This window comes from Sander vitreus, chromosome 5 (assembly GCF_031162955.1).
Source record: "Sander vitreus isolate 19-12246 chromosome 5, sanVit1, whole genome shotgun sequence".
In the NCBI taxonomy this organism is placed as follows: domain Eukaryota; kingdom Metazoa; phylum Chordata; class Actinopteri; order Perciformes; family Percidae; genus Sander; species Sander vitreus.
The window spans coordinates 13204587-13222215 of record NC_135859.1 but is presented as its reverse complement, the minus strand read 5'-3'; the positions used below and the strand labels follow the sequence as shown (position 1 = coordinate 13222215).

General features: G+C 41.5%; 1 protein-coding gene across 1 annotated transcript; it reads right to left on the bottom strand.

Annotated features, from left to right (window-relative positions):
- Positions 1–784: 784 nt before the first annotated feature.
- LOC144518084 (actin, non-muscle 6.2) lies at positions 785–5767 on the bottom strand. The gene is made up of 9 exons (XM_078250474.1): positions 5658–5767; positions 4097–4221; positions 3855–3983; positions 2868–2978; positions 2697–2781; positions 2325–2486; positions 2005–2196; positions 1353–1534; positions 785–1261 (listed from the first exon to the last, which is right to left on the bottom strand). Exons 2-9 carry the CDS (start codon positions 4217–4219, stop codon positions 1118–1120), a joined length of 1128 nt encoding a protein of 375 aa, XP_078106600.1. The 5' UTR covers positions 4220–4221; positions 5658–5767; the 3' UTR covers positions 785–1117.
- Between the last annotated feature and the right edge of the window lie 11862 nt (positions 5768–17629).

Genomic DNA, 17629 nt, shown 5'->3' with positions numbered 1-17629 from the left:
AATTGCTTTTACACTGGATCAAGACTGAAGGAACATTTGTAAATGGCTACATGGCACTTTTCACACAAACTAAAGCAACTTCTTTTAATGTCTTGCAATTAGCTTTCCTTTAAATGTTACCATTTATTGTAAAAAAAAACAACAATGGTGTAGGCTTCCCTTAATGCCATTTCCTGCATTTGTTTTATTTTATGGAGCTGGTTGTCAGGCTTTCCAAATTAATATTAAAACACATCAGGTTATTTTACCAAGATTCAGTACTTTATTGCCATGCAACTAAGTTGCTAGGAATTTGTTGCCGTAAATCAACAGATTATACTTTCATATAATTGTGTCTTCATTTTTACAAGTGCTGTCCTTTACTGCCTTCTTATTTTATTCTACCATATTTTAGGAGAATAATCACTAAATACGTCCTCTTAGCAAAAGTCCTTCCGAAACTTGCCTGCAGGTACAACTATTAGAAGGGATTTGCCTCTTTGTAGCCTGAGATATGAAACACTGGATAAAGAAAGGCCACACTCATTGCTGCCCTTAAAATCTTATTGCTGTGAATGCACAAATAACTGAAAGTGATCCAGATAAGTATGACGTCGTTTATCACCTCCTCTCATCTGGTGGCAGCTGGACAGTGAGAAGCTATTAGTGTGTGAATCTAACTGATGTGTAAACTTGACAGGACATGTCACTGTGTAAAAAATCATGTGCTTTGATGTAAAGCGTCTAGTGATAAGGAACTTGCAAACCTTTAAATTTGTGAACTTAATGATGACATTAGAGAAGCTGTAAACATCAACATTTATTATTGCTCAGTAAACATTGCTGTGAAATATTGATACAGCTCAACACTGGTAGAAAAAGATGTTCAGTGATAATACTTTTGTTTTCTTTGATCAGTAGTTACACCAGCAGAGTGAGGAACATGTTCAGAAATGTTTGTAGGAGGTTCTGCGAGTTGCTGAGAATCTGCCGAGACATTAAAAATGTAAACGGTCGCTTGATTCATCTTATGTGTGGCATCTTGCATCTTTTAGTCTGTTAACACGTTTAACTAGAGACAGTTCTAGTTGGAGGGAACAGTTCTCTGCCAGGGCAGAGGAGGAGGTTGTGGAGCTTTCTAGAAGCACTTGCGGTGGACGATGGAGGGGCCAGACTCATCGTACTCCTGCTTGCTGATCCACATCTGCTGGAAGGTGGAGAGGGAGGCCAGGATGGAGCCACCGATCCAGACGGAGTACTTCCTCTCTGGGGGAGCGATGATCTGGAGGTGAGAGGTGAGATGGGGAGCAGTGATGCAGTAATATTTCAAAAAATATAAAAGGTTTGAGATGTATTTGCTATTGTAACTGTACCTTGATTTTCATAGTGGGTGGGGCCAGGGCGGAGATCTCCTTCTGCATGCGGTCAGCGATGCCAGGGTACATGGTGGTGCCACCGGAGAGCACGGTGTTCGCATACAGGTCCTTACGGATGTCCACGTCGCACTTCATGATGCTGTTGTAGGTCGTCTCGTGGACGCCAGCAGACTCCATTCCTGAACACACGGACAGAACAAGAGTTAGTGACCAAATTAAACTATGTTGATGCTCCTACAAGACCAGAAACGAACCAAACAAATACTGACGGCACCCTGATGGCAGCGGAGATCATTAACTTACTGAGAAGTGCTCAGAAATTCTGTACAAGATCAGAGTGATTGGTCAAAATATTTAAGCTCTAAGGCTCAGATTCAAATCTGAACAAGAGATTTGGTTGCTGTCTGATGGGACCTTGTGAATCTGATGTTGACTAAATTTGCTTCCAGAAGTATTAAAGCTAGATATTCCCCAAAGTTGACCAAGAACTCAAGGAAGCAGTATCAGGAGGCAAGACCAGTGTGCATCCTGATATTATGCATTTTTGAAAGCGTACTTTGTGATAAAGGGTCATTTTCACAGCACTAGTCAGTATTTTTGAATTATTTTCTGTAGAGATACTGTCTGACTGTTAAAACTCAATACCCACCGATAAACGAAGGCTGGAAGAGCGTCTCGGGGCAACGGAACCTCTCGTTGCCGATAGTGATGACCTGTCCGTCAGGAAGCTCGTAGCTTTTCTCCAGGGTGGAAGAGGCTGAAGCGGTCTGCATCTCCTGCTCGAAGTCCAGAGCCACGTAGCACAGCTTCTCCTTAATGTCACGCACGATCTCACGCTCGGCTGGAGTTCAAGAGTGAACATATTTTGGGTTACAAAATGGAAAGTAGAATCTTCTGAGGTTACACTTTGTTTTTGAAAAGCAAGTTAGATTATAAATTGGGTTTATATAATTTGAGTGAAACTCATACCGGTGGTGGTGAAGCTGTAGCCTCTCTCTGTGAGGATCTTCATCAGATAGTCGGTCAGATCTCTGCCAGCCAGATCCAGACGCAGGATGGCGTGAGGCAGAGCATAACCCTCATAGATGGGCACGGTGTGGCTGACACCGTCACCCGAGTCCATTACAATACCTGCAAGATAGAGAAGAGAAAAAAAACACATTTCTGAAGTCACTTATCAGCAACCATGTTTCAATACTATAGTGTTTTTCCTCTTATGACCAACAGATGTTCCAAGAGAATTGACTACTAAACCCAATATCCTGTCATTTTGTGACATATTTAGTGTTTTAGGATGTACCAGGCTAGCTTAGAGAGACATGCTTGTGTCCGAGTTCTCACCTGTGGTACGACCGGAGGCGTACAGTGATAGGACGGCCTGGATGGCCACATACATGGCAGGACAGTTGAACGTCTCGAACATGATCTGGACCAAAGAGAAGACAACAGGTGCCAGCGTGAAGCCAGGACAACTGAATGAGTCAACTGATTTTATAGAGCGCATGAACACACCTGGGTCATCTTCTCCCTGTTGGCCTTGGGGTTGAGTGGAGCTTCGGTCAGCAGGACGGGATGCTCCTCTGGGGCAACACGGAGCTCGTTGTAAAAGGTGTGATGCCAGATCTGTTTGGACAGAACAGCTGCTTAGTTTGACAGTAAATTATAAAAGCGTGTTGCATTAATGTATAAACAAGTGTTAAAATAAAAACCAGGACGAGTCAAAACTATGGCTGAGGGCAGCTTCCACTTTGTGATTTCTTTTCCAAATACATTGAGGTACTTCATTTACTAATAATTCCATTGAATGATCAATATCCTACAGCGTAGTGTGAGATACTGTACATTTTACTCCACTACAGGTTTCAATTTGATTAATAGAAATAAATTATTAAATCATTATAGATCAAGATATCCAGCAGAAAAATGCACATTAATTCAATATCAGCATTACTATTACTTTTGGTACTTCCTACAAAATACCTATGAAAGTCCTGCAAAAAGATATTGATTCTAATACTGCAAAAAGAAAAAACAGGATAAATAATCCGTAATGTGGATATAATGACTAAGTGGGTTAAGTAAAATAATAGAACAGCTAGAGTAGACATTTATGTCACTTTACTGTAATGCAGCCTTTAAAACCAGGAAAAGACACTTCTGCCATATTACGATATCCAAATATCTAAGATGATGTCTAGTCTCATATCACGATATATTGCCCAGCCCTAATATGCAAGTGAAAGAAAATGTCCAACTATCCTGGAAAAGTTGGTTACTTACAGTTCTTAGTTTATATTAAAAAAAATAAATAAAAATAAATAAAAATGGATGTCATACTAATTTTAAATGCAATTTTCTGCGCAGTGGTTTTGGTTTGAACAGCAGCACCACGGATGAGAGTCCAAACAGTAATAAGACCGTCTGAAACTCCAATTACAGAAAACAGGACCGATGTTGATCTGAGCTTCAGGTGTGAAACTCAGGTAAACATGATCTCACCTTCTCCATGTCATCCCAGTTGGTGACGATGCCGTGCTCGATGGGGTACTTCAGGGTCAGGATGCCCCTCTTGCTCTGGGCCTCGTCTCCCACGTAGCTGTCCTTCTGTCCCATTCCCACCATCACACCCTACACACACACACACACACCAACACCCCTTTACGGTCACTTGTTACACTGCATTCACCTGCTGGTTAGATGTTAGTCATGACACACAGGTGACGTTTCTGCGATGTTGGTACCTGATGTCTGGGGCGACCGACGATGGAGGGGAAGACGGCGCGGGGGGCATCGTCTCCGGCGAAACCGGCTTTACACATGCCGGAGCCATTGTCAACAACGAGGGCTGCGACGTCGTCTTCCATGGCTGAAAAGGAAACATTTAGATTAATGCAACATGCCGTTTGTTTTCTCACATAACACAATAGCTTTGTCCGATTTTTTTTTATTAATTTGCGGTGTCCGTAAACTGTCAGAAATTAGGTGCAAGGTTATGTCATCTTTTCCTGCCAGCTCACTTACTTTTGAAACTCGTCCACGGTTACAAAATCAGGAGTGCATCTTAGTGATGAAACACCTGCCAGCATGGCGAGTAACGAGGTTGCGTAAACTTTTCAGCACTGATTTTGTTTTTGTGCAATATGTTGCAATAGGGTTTCTCTTGATGTTAAATTGCCTCAGACAAAAGTTTAATATTTTGCAGTCCTCCCTCATTAGGACAGTCATTTGTTAGACATGGGGCTTCAGGTCGTCCCAACCTGATAAACAAACTCTTGACCTTTTGTCCCATCACTTTAGGACATTTTAAACAAGTTCAGTCAGAACATAGAAAACTCCTCCTTTGAGGAAATATTCTGTATGTCATATTATTTCGTCATACTTACTAACTGCACCCTTTATAATGACCTCATGTGAGATGAGTCAAAGTAAATGACAGCACACAGGCTGTTACTGAGCAACAAATTAAGTTTGTTATAATTCAGGAGGTTTTGTTTTGGGTCTGAAACAGGAAGTGTGAGATGCAGAAAGGAGAAGACCTTATTTAGACATTTATACAACTCATACACCTACTCATTCACTGAAAAAGTTACAACTAAACATTTTAAATACTCAAGCACAAGTTGGTCTCAAACTTTTGTAGTTCGGAACTTGTATATATAACCCCCCACACACAACCCGTAAACTAAAATGTTTTTTAAAAGACAAAGTAACTTCACAAGAAGAAATATCCTTAAGTGTTTAAGTGTCTTTGTATATATTTGGGTTACTGCTCATCTGTCTCCAGTTAACCTTAGCCTACATGCTCCACAGTTTGTAACTCACTTTTTGTCCTTTAAAACTGCAGTTTTAGCTGCTGGGAAACGTTGAGAGTCAATGTGTAGAGATCTTGTCAATGACACGCTGATATCGTCCACATTAGATTAAATTAACTCTTTAACGGAACTATAGTTATAGGGCAGTTTGTGTCCAGATATCGTAGAGAAATACTTGCAGTATTTTGACACTGAACAGTCTAAAGCCCAATTAACACTGAAAAATAACTTTACAGGACGTTATATGTTCTGGATGATAACTCTTAGTTAAGAGTGCTGGATAAAACTGACAAATTAATTTCTAAAGCACAGTAAAAGGCATTTAAAATGTCCACGATGCTGGTCATCACCTGCATGTCCACACCTGAAGTGATTCTGTGTTGAGTCTTGATCACTACATCTTTTAATAAGATCCAACTGTAGCGGTTTACTTTTGAGATGTTTCACTAAAAAACAACTTTACTTAAAACCTGTCAGAAACAGCTCTTACCTGTGCAGGTGAGTCTCGGGTGTGTCTGCCGGTGAAGTCTTGCGGGTGTTTACCTGTCACAGCTGTGCTGGAGAATGCTGCATCTCGAGCCAAACCGCGCCGGTTTTATTGGCGCACGCGGGACCGCTCGCGTTGTCCATAAAAGGTCACCTTCTCTCAGCTGACGATGTTATTGGTCCAGGTGAAAAAGCTCCCTCCGATTCTCTAAACTCGCGTCCTGATTGGCTGGAGCAGGCATCTGTCAGGGAAAACAAAAAAAACACATAAGGGTTTCGACCCGAGCCGGAGAGCTATGATTGGCCCGTCAGACCGGAAGGGTGAGTAGAGATTACAATGCCCCAGTGGAGGTGACGGTTTCTCAGAAAGCAACAAGCTATTCTCAACCAAATGAATACTTCTACAAATATGCTATGTTTGCTGCTGGAAGAGAGAAGTAGCAGAACATGTTTATATAAAAACTAAGAAGTGTAAAAGAGTTGTGTGGTCTGCAGAGAGCTGTCTGTTTTCTTATTTGATTATTTTGCATTAGCTGGCTGAGATAAACTGAGTAGCTACTTCTGTTGTGCTTTGTTGAAGAGGTCAAACTGGCTTTTGAACGGGTAAAGATTAGAGATAGTTGGAATAAGAATATATTACAATATGTCACTTTTAAAAACAGTGGAGTTTTAGGCCATTCTTGTAATATAGCTTCTTTCACAAATAAAGATAACTCCTTCACTTTAAACCTTAAAACCCCTGAAGCTCATTTTCAGATGTGTTAAGTCTCTTTAATTGTTGCAAAAGATCCCCAGTCCACTCTTATTAAACCTGCAGTAACTTCAGTTTTTATCCACTTGTTTTCAGCAGGAACAAGTTGTAAAAACCAACATCAGTTGTTGCTAGCAAACCCCATTAGGATTAATTCATTAGAAGTATTGAATACGCCCTCTATGATAGAGGCAGAGCTGGAGGATGAGGGGGGATTGGCATCAATTTCCCTGGTGGAGGTTGCTGAGGTAGTTAAACAACTCCACAGTGGCAAAGCCCCAGGAATTGATGAGATCCGTCCAGAAATGCTTAAAGCTCTGGGTGTGGAGGGGTTGTCTTGGTTGACACGCCTCTTCAACATTGCGTGGAAGTCTGGGACGGTGCCTAAGGAGTGGCAGACCGGGGTGGTGGTTCCCCTTTTTAAAAAGGGGGACCACAGGGTGTGTGCCAATTACAGGGGTATCACACTTCTCAGCCTCCCCGGTAAAGTCTACTCCAAGGTGCTGGAAAGGAGGGTTCAGTCGATAGTTGAATCTCAGGTTGAAGAGGAACAATGCGGATTCCGTCCTGGTCGTGGAACAACGGACCAGATCTTTACTCTCGCAAGGATCCTGGAGGGAGCCTGGGAGTATGCCCAACCAGTCTACATGTGTTTTGTGGATCTGGAGAAGGCGTATGACCGGGTGCCCCGGGAGATACTGTGGGGTGTGCTGCGGGAGTACGGGGTGAGGGGGTCCCTTCTCAGGGCCATCCAATCTCTGTACGACCAAAGCGAGAGCTGTGTCCGGGTTCTCGGCAGTAAGTCGGACTCGTTTCAGGTGAGAGTTGGCCTCCGCCAGGGCTGCGCTTTGTCACCAATCCTGTTTGTAGTATTTATGGACAGGATATCGAGGCGTAGTCGGGGTGGAGAGGGGTTGCAGTTCGGTGGGCTGGGGATCTCATCGCTGCTTTTTGCAGATGATGTGGTCCTGATGGCATCATCGGCCTGTGACCTTCAGCACTCACTGGATCGGTTCGCAGCCGAGTGTGAAGCGGCTGGGATGAGGATCAGCACCTCTAAATCGGAGGCCATGGTTCTCAGCAGGAAACCGATGGAGTGCCTTCTCCAGGTAGGGAATGAGTCCTTACCCCCAAGTGAAGGAGTTCAAGTACCTTGGGGTCTTGTTCGCGAGTGAGGGGACAATGGAGCGGGAGATTGGTCGGAGAATCGGCACAGCAGGTGCGGTATTACATTCAATTTATCGCACCGTTAGACGAAAAGAGAGCTGAGCCAGAAGGCAAAGCTCTCAATCTACCGGTCAGTTTTTGTTCCTACCCTCACCTATGGTCATGAAGGCTGGGTCATGACCGAAAGAACAAGATCCAGGGTACAAGCGGCCGAAATGGGTTTCCTCAGGAGGGTGGCTGACGTCTCCCTTAGAGATAGGGTGAGAAGCTCAGTTATCCGTGAGGAGCTCGGAGTAGAGCCGCTGCTCCTTTGCGTCGAAAGGAGCCAGTTGAGGTGGTTCGGGCATCTGGTAAGGATGCCCCCTGGGCGCCTCCCTAGGGAGGTGTTCCAGGCACATCCAGCTGGGAGGAGGCCTCGGGGGAGACCCAGGACTAGGTGGAGGGATCATATCTCTAACCTGGCCTGGGAACGCCTCGGGATCCCCCAGTCGGAGCTGGTTAATGTGGCCCGGCAAAGGGAAGTTTGGGGTCCCCTGCTGGAGCTGCTACCCCCGCGACCCGACCCCGGATAAGCGGATGAAGATGGATGGATGGATGGATGGATGGATTAGAAGTATTGTGTCCACCTAATGAATGGTAGTCAACATTCTCTCTCTCTTAGCTGGTTTTGGTCTAGACCAACTCCTGAAGAAATATCTATCCGTATAGCTGCTAAATGCTTCACTATGTTCACCGGCTCGTCTCTAACTGTGCCTGTTTGCTGCTGAGCAGGTAGTGTGCAGTTGTTTTTTGAGCGCTGAGAGTGAAACAGAAAAGTAAAGTTGTGGCCGGACAGATAAACAATGAGCTGAAACTCGCTATAAAGCTTCAGGGAAGCTGCAGATTCAGCTGATTATTCTCTGGTTCATCGATGTTCATAGAGTTAACACTTTTCACATTTATTTCATACGTTGATATTATACAAATTAGTGATTATAGCTGTTTTATGTATCAGGGTTGTAGTAACTTCATTTAACTAGTATTTAAAAGACCATTGCACCTGCCGTGCAAATAAAGAAAAACATTTAAGATATTTTACTGTTTTTGTTTGAACCACTGATGCAGTTTGACATTTTTCTTTTTATTATAATAATCATTTCCCAGAACGTATACACTTGTAGGCTTTCTTTTTTTTAAATTTTTCTTTTATTCTACATTTATGAGCTAGTTATTAAAACTGTTTAAAATGTCTCTTTTTTATATTAATCTAATTTTTACCATATTGACCTGCAGTATATAATAATCCCACTTCAGCTTTAAAGGATATGGATTAAAGGAGTTTTTATGATAATAATCTGCTGTCAGAGCAGAGGAACATATGTGTCTTTGGTGCTGCACAGTGAGTTTAGTACACAGTTTAATTTAAATTTAAGCAGCAGCCATTATCAATTAGTCCATCGACAGACGGTAACTGTTGAGTCCTGAGTCATTTTTAAGCAGAAATGCAATGTGAGGATTTGCTGCTTTCTCTGTTAAAAAACTTCGTAGACTGAATGTTTGCTTTGGATTGATGGTTGAATTTGTTACTCTGGGCTAATGTACATTTTTAATCTAATCAGTTGTGTGTGTGTGTGTGTGTGTGTGTGTGTGTGTGTGTGTGTGTGTGTCTTAAGCTTGTTTGCAATTGTATTTACTTCAGGTCATGGTATTTGAGTGCTAGTTTTCAGTGTAGAGTTTCACATTCAATGCATTTCCTTTGATACACGTTAACACAATGTATCGCTCACTATAAAGAGTGTCTTTTGTGTTGGAAACAGTGAGGAAGAGATTTGACTTTCAGCTTTTTTTCCATGTACTATCAGAGTTCTGTTTTTCAGGTTCTTCACTCTGCCAGAGATGATGTTATCTGATGTTAAAACAAAAGGGTAGGAACAGAAACACAACAGTGTGAATGTTGTTGTTGTTGTTGTTGTTGTTTTGGAATGGTTTCAAGCCTCAAGAAAAATCCTGCAAATCAGGACTGTCAATGTGAGTTTGGGGTTTGACTCATTACAATATTCATGCTCCTCTGTTGTCTTCTCTTCTTGATTGAAAAAGTCTTGTCTTGTGCATAATTTGACACATATCTTCCCAATTACAGCTTGTTTGGGATCTTTGGAAACTTTGGAGTTTCCACTGGACGTTTTGAAATGAGGTTGTGTGAGTTTGAAGAATGATTGGATGCACATGTTTGTGTAATTATTGACTCACATGGGACTGCAAAGTGGTTAGTAATGAATCACATGAAATGTGTGTCTTTCTTCAACGTGACATCATGACTTTGCGTTACACGCCAAGTGGCGTGTTATCTGTATGCATTTTGAGCTATCTGTGTGTATGTATACAGCGGACGGGTTGCAGACTGATTTCAATAAGTGCCGTATGTATGACACGCCAATTTGTATGCCATTTTGGTGCGTTATCAAGACGCAGACATAATCACTTTTCGGACAGTTGGGTTTAGGAAAACAATAACGGGGTTGGTTTTAGTAAAAGAAGAAAGCGACGGTTGGGTTTAGGAAACGTGACACACAGGACACGATCCCCGGTCTCCTGGGTGAAAGTCCTGTGTTGTTTGACCCATCCACCACCCCAACTAACCTCCCTATGCGGATTTTCAGGCTTTCATACTACTTGCTACGGCGTAAATTGACACACAATCGCAAGGTAATGTAAGTCAATGGAGGCCAAACGGCATCGATAAACACGCTAAAAAGCAATTATGCGTCTTGATAACACTCATGGCATACGAATTGGCGTGTCGTACATACGCCACTTATTGATATCAGTCTGCTTTCTTGAACATGTTGAATGTGTAGTGAGCGGCCCTTGATGATGAGCTTATTTTTTAAATAATATACACCTTGTATCTATTGTTTGGTTTATTTTGCATGACATGTTACATTATTTTGACAGTGCAGTAGTATCGCTATCTCTATGTGCTGATGCTTTAGAACACAGATGACTGCAGCTTTATACTGCAGAGGTGTTCCTGTTATTTTGTCCACACCATGAACCTGCAGAGACGTGTCAGTACATTCAATTACAGCCTCTGAAATGCTTCCCTTTCATAGAATTATTGCTCTTGTAAAGCATTAACAATGTTTTTTGCAGACAAAAACTTCTAAACCCTTTTTGCTTTTTTAAACTTCTAGCTCGTGTTACCTGACACTGTTTTTCAGATTTCAGGGTGAGGGTTTTTTTTTTTTTTTGGGGGGCGGTCCTCGCTAGGTGTGACCCCTCCCCCTGCATATCGGACCAAAGCTTCTTCCCATCGTGTCCTTGTAAGGACTTAACTGCAGCTGAAAATCCACTAAATGACACACCTGCTGCTGCAGAGGGGAAGTTAGATTCACTGAAGTCCAGCTAAACTCTGTTTGGGTGTTATATGCAACAAAATGAGGAAGTGTTTCTTTAAACTTTAAACAAGTATATAAGATTAAAATACCTTAATGAGCTCAGGAATACTTGAACACGCTGGATGAAAGCCAGTCTTCACAATTGATATTCAACTTCTACTGTTCTTGTTTTGCTCCTACAAGACTGAAAGGGGAAAAAAAAAGTAGTTTGGCAAAGGCATTGTGCTGCTGCTTTCCTTATATGGACATAAGTGCAGCTGAAATTCCACCACAGGACATACACACCTGCTGCTCCTGCTGTTCTTCAGGTGTACACACAGTTTATACTTATATTTCCACAACGTTTACCCGAAGGATGCAGGTTCTGATTTGAATTGCAAAATAAAAATACGCTCATAAAATAATGCATGATGCCAGTTATGCATCAAAGATAAACAGTGCCAACAGTGCCTTAAGTACAATTTGTACTTGTACTTGAGTAGTTTTATTTTCTGCTCCTTTCTACTCTACATTTCAGATATGTTTTTTTGACACTACATTTAGCTGACAGCGGAAGTTACTTTGCATATTAAAGTTTAAATGCAAAATAAATATACAGGTGCTGGTCATATAATTAGAATATCATGAAAAAGTTGATTTGTCAGTAATTCCATTCAAAAAGTGAAATTTGTAGATTATATTCATTCATCACACACAGAGTGATATTTCAAATGTTCATTTCTTTTAATTGTGATGATTATAACTGACAACTAATGAAAATCCCAAATACAGTATCTCCGAAAATTAGATTACTTAAGACCAATACAAAAAAGGATTTTTAGAAATGTTGGCCAACTGAAAAGTATGAACATGAAAAGTATGAGCATTTACAGCACTCAATACTTAGTTGGGGCTCCTTTTGCCTGAATTACTGCAGCAATGCGGCGTGGCATGGAGTCGATCAGTCTGTGGCACTGCTCAGGTGTTATGAGAGCCCAGGTTGCTCTGATAGTGGCCTTCAGCTCTTCTGCATTGTTGGGTCTGGCGTATCACATCTTCCTCTTCACAATACCCCATAGATTTTCTATAGGGTTAAGGTCAGGCGAGTTTGCTGGCCAATTAAGAACAGGGATACCATGGTCCTTAAACCAGGTACTGGTAGCTTTGGCACTGTGTGCAGGTGCCAAGTCCTGTTGGAAAATGAAATCTGCATCTCCATAAAGTTGGTCAGCAGCAGGAAGCATGAAGTGCTCTAAGACTTCCTGGTAGACGGCTGCGTTGACCCTGGACCTCAGAAAACACAGTGGACCAACACCAGCAGATGACATGGCACCCCAAACCATCACTGACTGTGGAAACTTTACACTGGACTTCAAGCAACGTGGATTCTGTGCCTCTCCTCTCTTCCTCCAGACTCTGGGACCTTGATTTCCAAAGGAAATGCAAAATTTACTTTCATCAGAGAACATAACTTTGGACCACTCAGCAGCAGTCCAGTCCTTTTTGTCTTTAACCCAGGAGAGACGCTTCTGACGCTGTGTCTTGTTCAGGAGTGGCTTGACACAAGGACTGCGACAGCTGAAACCCATGTCTTGCTTACGTCTGTGCGTGGTGGTTCTTGAAGCACTGACTCCAGCTGCAGTCCACTCTTTGTGAATCTCCCCCACATTTTTGAATGGGTTGAATCCTCTCCAGGGTGCGGTTATCCCTATTGCTTGTACACTTTTTTCTACCACATCTTTTCCTTCCCTTCGCCTCTCTATTAATGTGCTTGGACACAGAGCTCTGTGAACAGCCAGCCTCTTTAGGAATGACCTTTTGTGTCTTGCCCTCCTTGTGCAAGGTGTCAATGGTCGTCTTTTGGACAGCTGTCCAGTCAGCAGTCTTCCCCATGATTGTGTAGCCTACAGAACTAGACTGAGGGACCATTTAAAGGCCTTTGCAGGTGTTTTGAGTTAATTAGCTGATTAGAGTGTGGCACCAGGGGTCTTCAATATTGAACCTTGTCACAATATTCAAATTTTCTGAGATACTGAATTTGGAGTTTTCATTAGTTGTCAGTTCTAATCATCAAAAGTAAAAGAAATAAACACTTGAAATATATCAGTCTGTGTGGAATGAATGTATACATTATACAAGTTTCACTTTTTGAATGGAATTACTGAAATAAATCAACTTTTTCATGATATTCTAATTATATGACCAGCACCTGTATGTTGAATTTATCAGATATGATACATTCTTATAGATTACGATAAGATAAAATAAGATACACCTTTTTTAATCCTCAGCGGGAAAATTTGGTTGTTGCAGCAGTAAAACAAAAACACCATACAGATATGTATAAAGAGTAACCTTATCTTGAGCTGCTAAAAAAATTGTCGGAATATTAATCAATAATGTCATGCCTTAATTACTTTATATAACCAAATCCTCATCGTACTTTAACTTTTGAGTACATTTAGCGTTTTTGATGGCAGAACTTTTACTTGTAGTGGAGTATTTTTACACTGTGATATTGCTGCTTTTACTTGAGTATCTGAGTACTTCTTCAACCACTGAAAATCGCCCAAATCCTAACATATTACGAGGTGGGAGAAGGTTTGGGGATTTGGAGGCACTATAAAGATAGTGTACTGTATTTAATATAAAATAAAACTGTCAGTTTTTGTTTTGCTAACCAAAGTGAAATACTGAATGCAGCAGTTTTGAATGTTTACACTTTGTCGTCCTGCTTTAGAATACTAGACATTCAGGATTTACTGCAGTGAAGTCACAGCACCGGTTAGCCTCTGCATAGCCCTGGAGTCAGGCAGCGCCGACATTGTCCACATTCTCCGGCTGGTTCAGGCCTGTTTGGGGAGCCGGAGGAGTGTCAGTCGGTCTTCCAAACCACACATTTACTCTGAAACTAATTAACACGCAACAACACAAAGACCAAAAAAACTTGTGAACACAGAAGAAACTTCCGGGCTGGATGGGAATCCTCCGTCTGTGAACATTTTTTTATTTTTATAAGTAAATAAAAATCAACATGCAGAGACTTGAAACCTGCAGTAGTCTGCCTTTATCTTTGTCACAGTGTTGTGGTAATGCAGAGGAGAATCAGTCTGAGAGGGAATGAGGACTTGTTGACTGACTGGCAGGTTTCAAGTCTCTACAAGCTGATTTACATGGTAATGAGTTGAAACTAATGGCTGTATAAAAGGAAGAAACAAGTCATTCAGAATTCTACAACATATATGTAAAATGGTTGGCAGTAAGACTCAGTGTTTTTAAAATAACAGCTTCCTATTAACTTTGTTTTCAGCTCAAAAACTTAAACATAAACTCAGGTTTTATTTTCACATGGGCAAAAACATGTTGCACAATTGTTCAATTAGCAATCGGAGCTTTAGCAATTAAAGGGCCACAGGAGAGGTCTTCTGTTGGAACATAGGAGAGAGGCAGGAAGAGTGTACAGTAAGAGGACAAGAAAGAGGAAGAGCGAGATCAAGATGAGTTGTAATCTCTGATGAGGTTCAGGCCACTATGGTCTAACAATGAGGGAGGCTGGGCAGAGAGAGTACAACCAAACTTGAGCAACTTCACAGTAACGCCTATGACCGCATTCCCCATACGCATTTACCTCTTCTACAAGCTATGGAAGATGCATGTAAAGATATAGCTGTAGAAAGTGTTTATATTACAGTATACACTGTTTTTTAATTGAGTATAAAAACAGACCACTGTACAAACATAGTAAGGGTAACGCTGACCATGCAAAGGGCATTGATATGATGGGTGTGCGTCATTTTGGGAAGACATAACATGAAGGCAGAGTTTCATTTTTTCAGGAGAGTTTTGACAAATATTTACATGTTGGAATTATGCTTTTAACACTTAATACATATATAATTTACTGAAAGATGGATGCTTGGTGTTACAGGGTTATTGCACAGGGATTGATCCAATACACTAGGACTGGAGTTAAGTGTTCATCATAGTGACGGCCTGTGGAAAGAAACTGTGTCTGGTTGTTTTGGCGAACAGTATTCTGTAGAGCCTACCAGAGGGCAGAAGCTGAAACAGGTTGTGTCCAGGGTGTGACAGGTCTGCGCTGATGCTTTCTGCTGACTCTGGAGGAGTATTAGTCCTGGAGATGAAGGGCAGTTTGGCACCAATGATTTTCTCTGCAGTCGTCGTGACTGTCTGTTCCTGTTTGGTGGCTGATCCAAACCACACAGTGATGGAGGTGCAGAGAACAGACTGGATGATTTCAGTTAGATAGTATCAGCTGCTCCTGAGGAGGGTTGAAGGGGGTCCAGATGGTCGTTTGAGGGGTGGTAATGCATTAACATTAAAAGGATAAACATGTTGAGAGAGAGGCTATCTTGGAGCCGCTGATCCAGACAGAGTACTTCCTCTCTGGGGAAGCTATGATCTGGAGATGAGAGAACAGGTAAGACAGGGAGCAGTGATATAGTAATATTTCTGGACTTAAAATGTTGATTTGTGGGGTGGCCTCTAGCTCACCTAGTAAGAGCGTTCACCCCATGTTGGCTGAGTCCTGCAGTGGCGCGGGTTTGAATTTGACCTGCTGCCCTTTGCTGCGTGTCATCCCCAATCTCTCTCCCCCTTTCCTGTCTATCCACTGTCACTATACAATAAAGGGAAAAAGCCCCCCAAAAATAATGTTGATTTGACTAGAGTCATGCACACATATTGCTCATGTTTTATAATATGTCACTGCCAATTAACCTTAAAATGGAAAAACAAAAAATGTTTCCAAGGATTTAGTTGTTATGTTAGTTATGGAGACATTTTACCAGCATGCACAACCTGTTTACAGACCCACTGGGGGCAGTAGAACCTTTTAAGACCAAGTCCCTTTCAACACCCCTTTAATGTCATTTGTTACACTGCATTCACCTGCTGGTTAGATGTTATAGTCATGACACAGAGGTGACATTTATGCGATGTTGGTACCTGGTCTCAAGGACAACCGACTATGGAGGGGAAGTCAACGGGGGTGTATTGTCTCCGGCGAAACCGGCCTTACACATGACGGAGCTATTCTCAACAACAAGGGCATCGTCATCCATGCCTGAAAGGAAACATTTAGATTAATGCAACATGCTGCTTATTTTTGTAATAGCTTTTTTATCTTTGTTTCTGTGGTGCCAGTAAACTATTATTCCCCTTTAAAAATGAAAAAGAAATCATCATCGTTCTTAGTGTTTTCAGTTCAGGCAGAACATAAACAAAACTGAATAGCTTCTCTGTAGCAGGAGCTGGAGCTGAGGATGCGGAGGGAGCTGGGGATGCTAATGCATTAGAATATGTTAAAATATGTGAATATTAATATGTTAATTACTTTAACAAGATTAAAAATATTATTTATAGTTTTCACAAAATATATAATTTTATTAATTGGTTTGTTAAATAGTAGGGCTATCAGCATTAACGCGTTAATCGCGATGTGATTAAGGGCCGAGCATAACACGTTCATTTTTTTTTAATTGCATTAATCTCATGCCGCCATTTATTCATTTATTTTACACTTCACTCAGCTTCGCGTCGTGCCTAACGGGCTACTATTTTGACCCTTTGCAGCACCTTTACTTATCATCAAGCTGCCATACTTCCTCGTAACACATCCTGCTGCTGCAGGCTGCAGGCATGATGGAGAACTACAGCAGCAACACAATTCTGAATGGCGCTTTTTATTTTCCAAAACTCCCGGACGGCTCAGAAGTCAAAAGCCATATGCACATTGTGTAAAGCCAAATTAAAATATCACCAAAGCACGTCAAGCTTGAGCTACCACCTACGAGCTAAGTGCAAGCATAGTACAGTTAAAGTGACGTGGAGAGTGCTACTAGTTGCCAACCTGTGGATAAAACCAAATCCCAAAAGATTACTACAGCTCTTGCAAAAAAGGTGGCAACTAACTGCAGACTTGTCAGCACCGTAGAAGACTCGGGTCTTAAAGACTACGGTTGGCATGTTCTGACCCATCTTATACATTGCCGTCGAGAGGGACAGTAGTTTCACGCACACACAGCCTGCACGACACGGAGAAAGCAGCCCAACTGGAACTGCTGCAAAGTGCAAACGCTGACTCATTAACCGGTGATCACTGGACGTCAGTGAGTAATCAAAATTATTTAGAAGTTACTGCGCACTATATTGACTCTAGATTCAAATGTGTGACCAGATTCACACATTTTCTTTTGTTTACAGTAAATTAATAAACAAATACAAATCCTAAAGTCAACTTCATAAAGTAACTTTCTTTGCATTCATTTGATTCCCAATCAAGATACACTGGTAATAATTGCTTTCCATTGTTAATATGTACTTAAAAACTGTTATAAAATAATAGAATTTTAATCATGTGATAAAATGTGATTAATCGCGATTAACTATAGAAATTCAGCGATTAATTGCAATTAAGAAAATATTTATCGTTTGACAGCCCTATTAAATAGCCTACACATTTCTTCTGTTGAAAACTCTAACGCATGCCGTCCACTGGCGTGAACATGAAATAATTAAAAACTCCTTGACAAATGCATGTATACATATTTTTTTTTTTTTTTTTTTTTAAAAAGGGCGTGAGCAGTGTGTTTATAATTAATAATGCGAGATCCACCTTTCTCCAAATTGAAACAGGGATCCCTCAGGGCACTGTTTTGGGACCCATACTCTTCAGCCTTT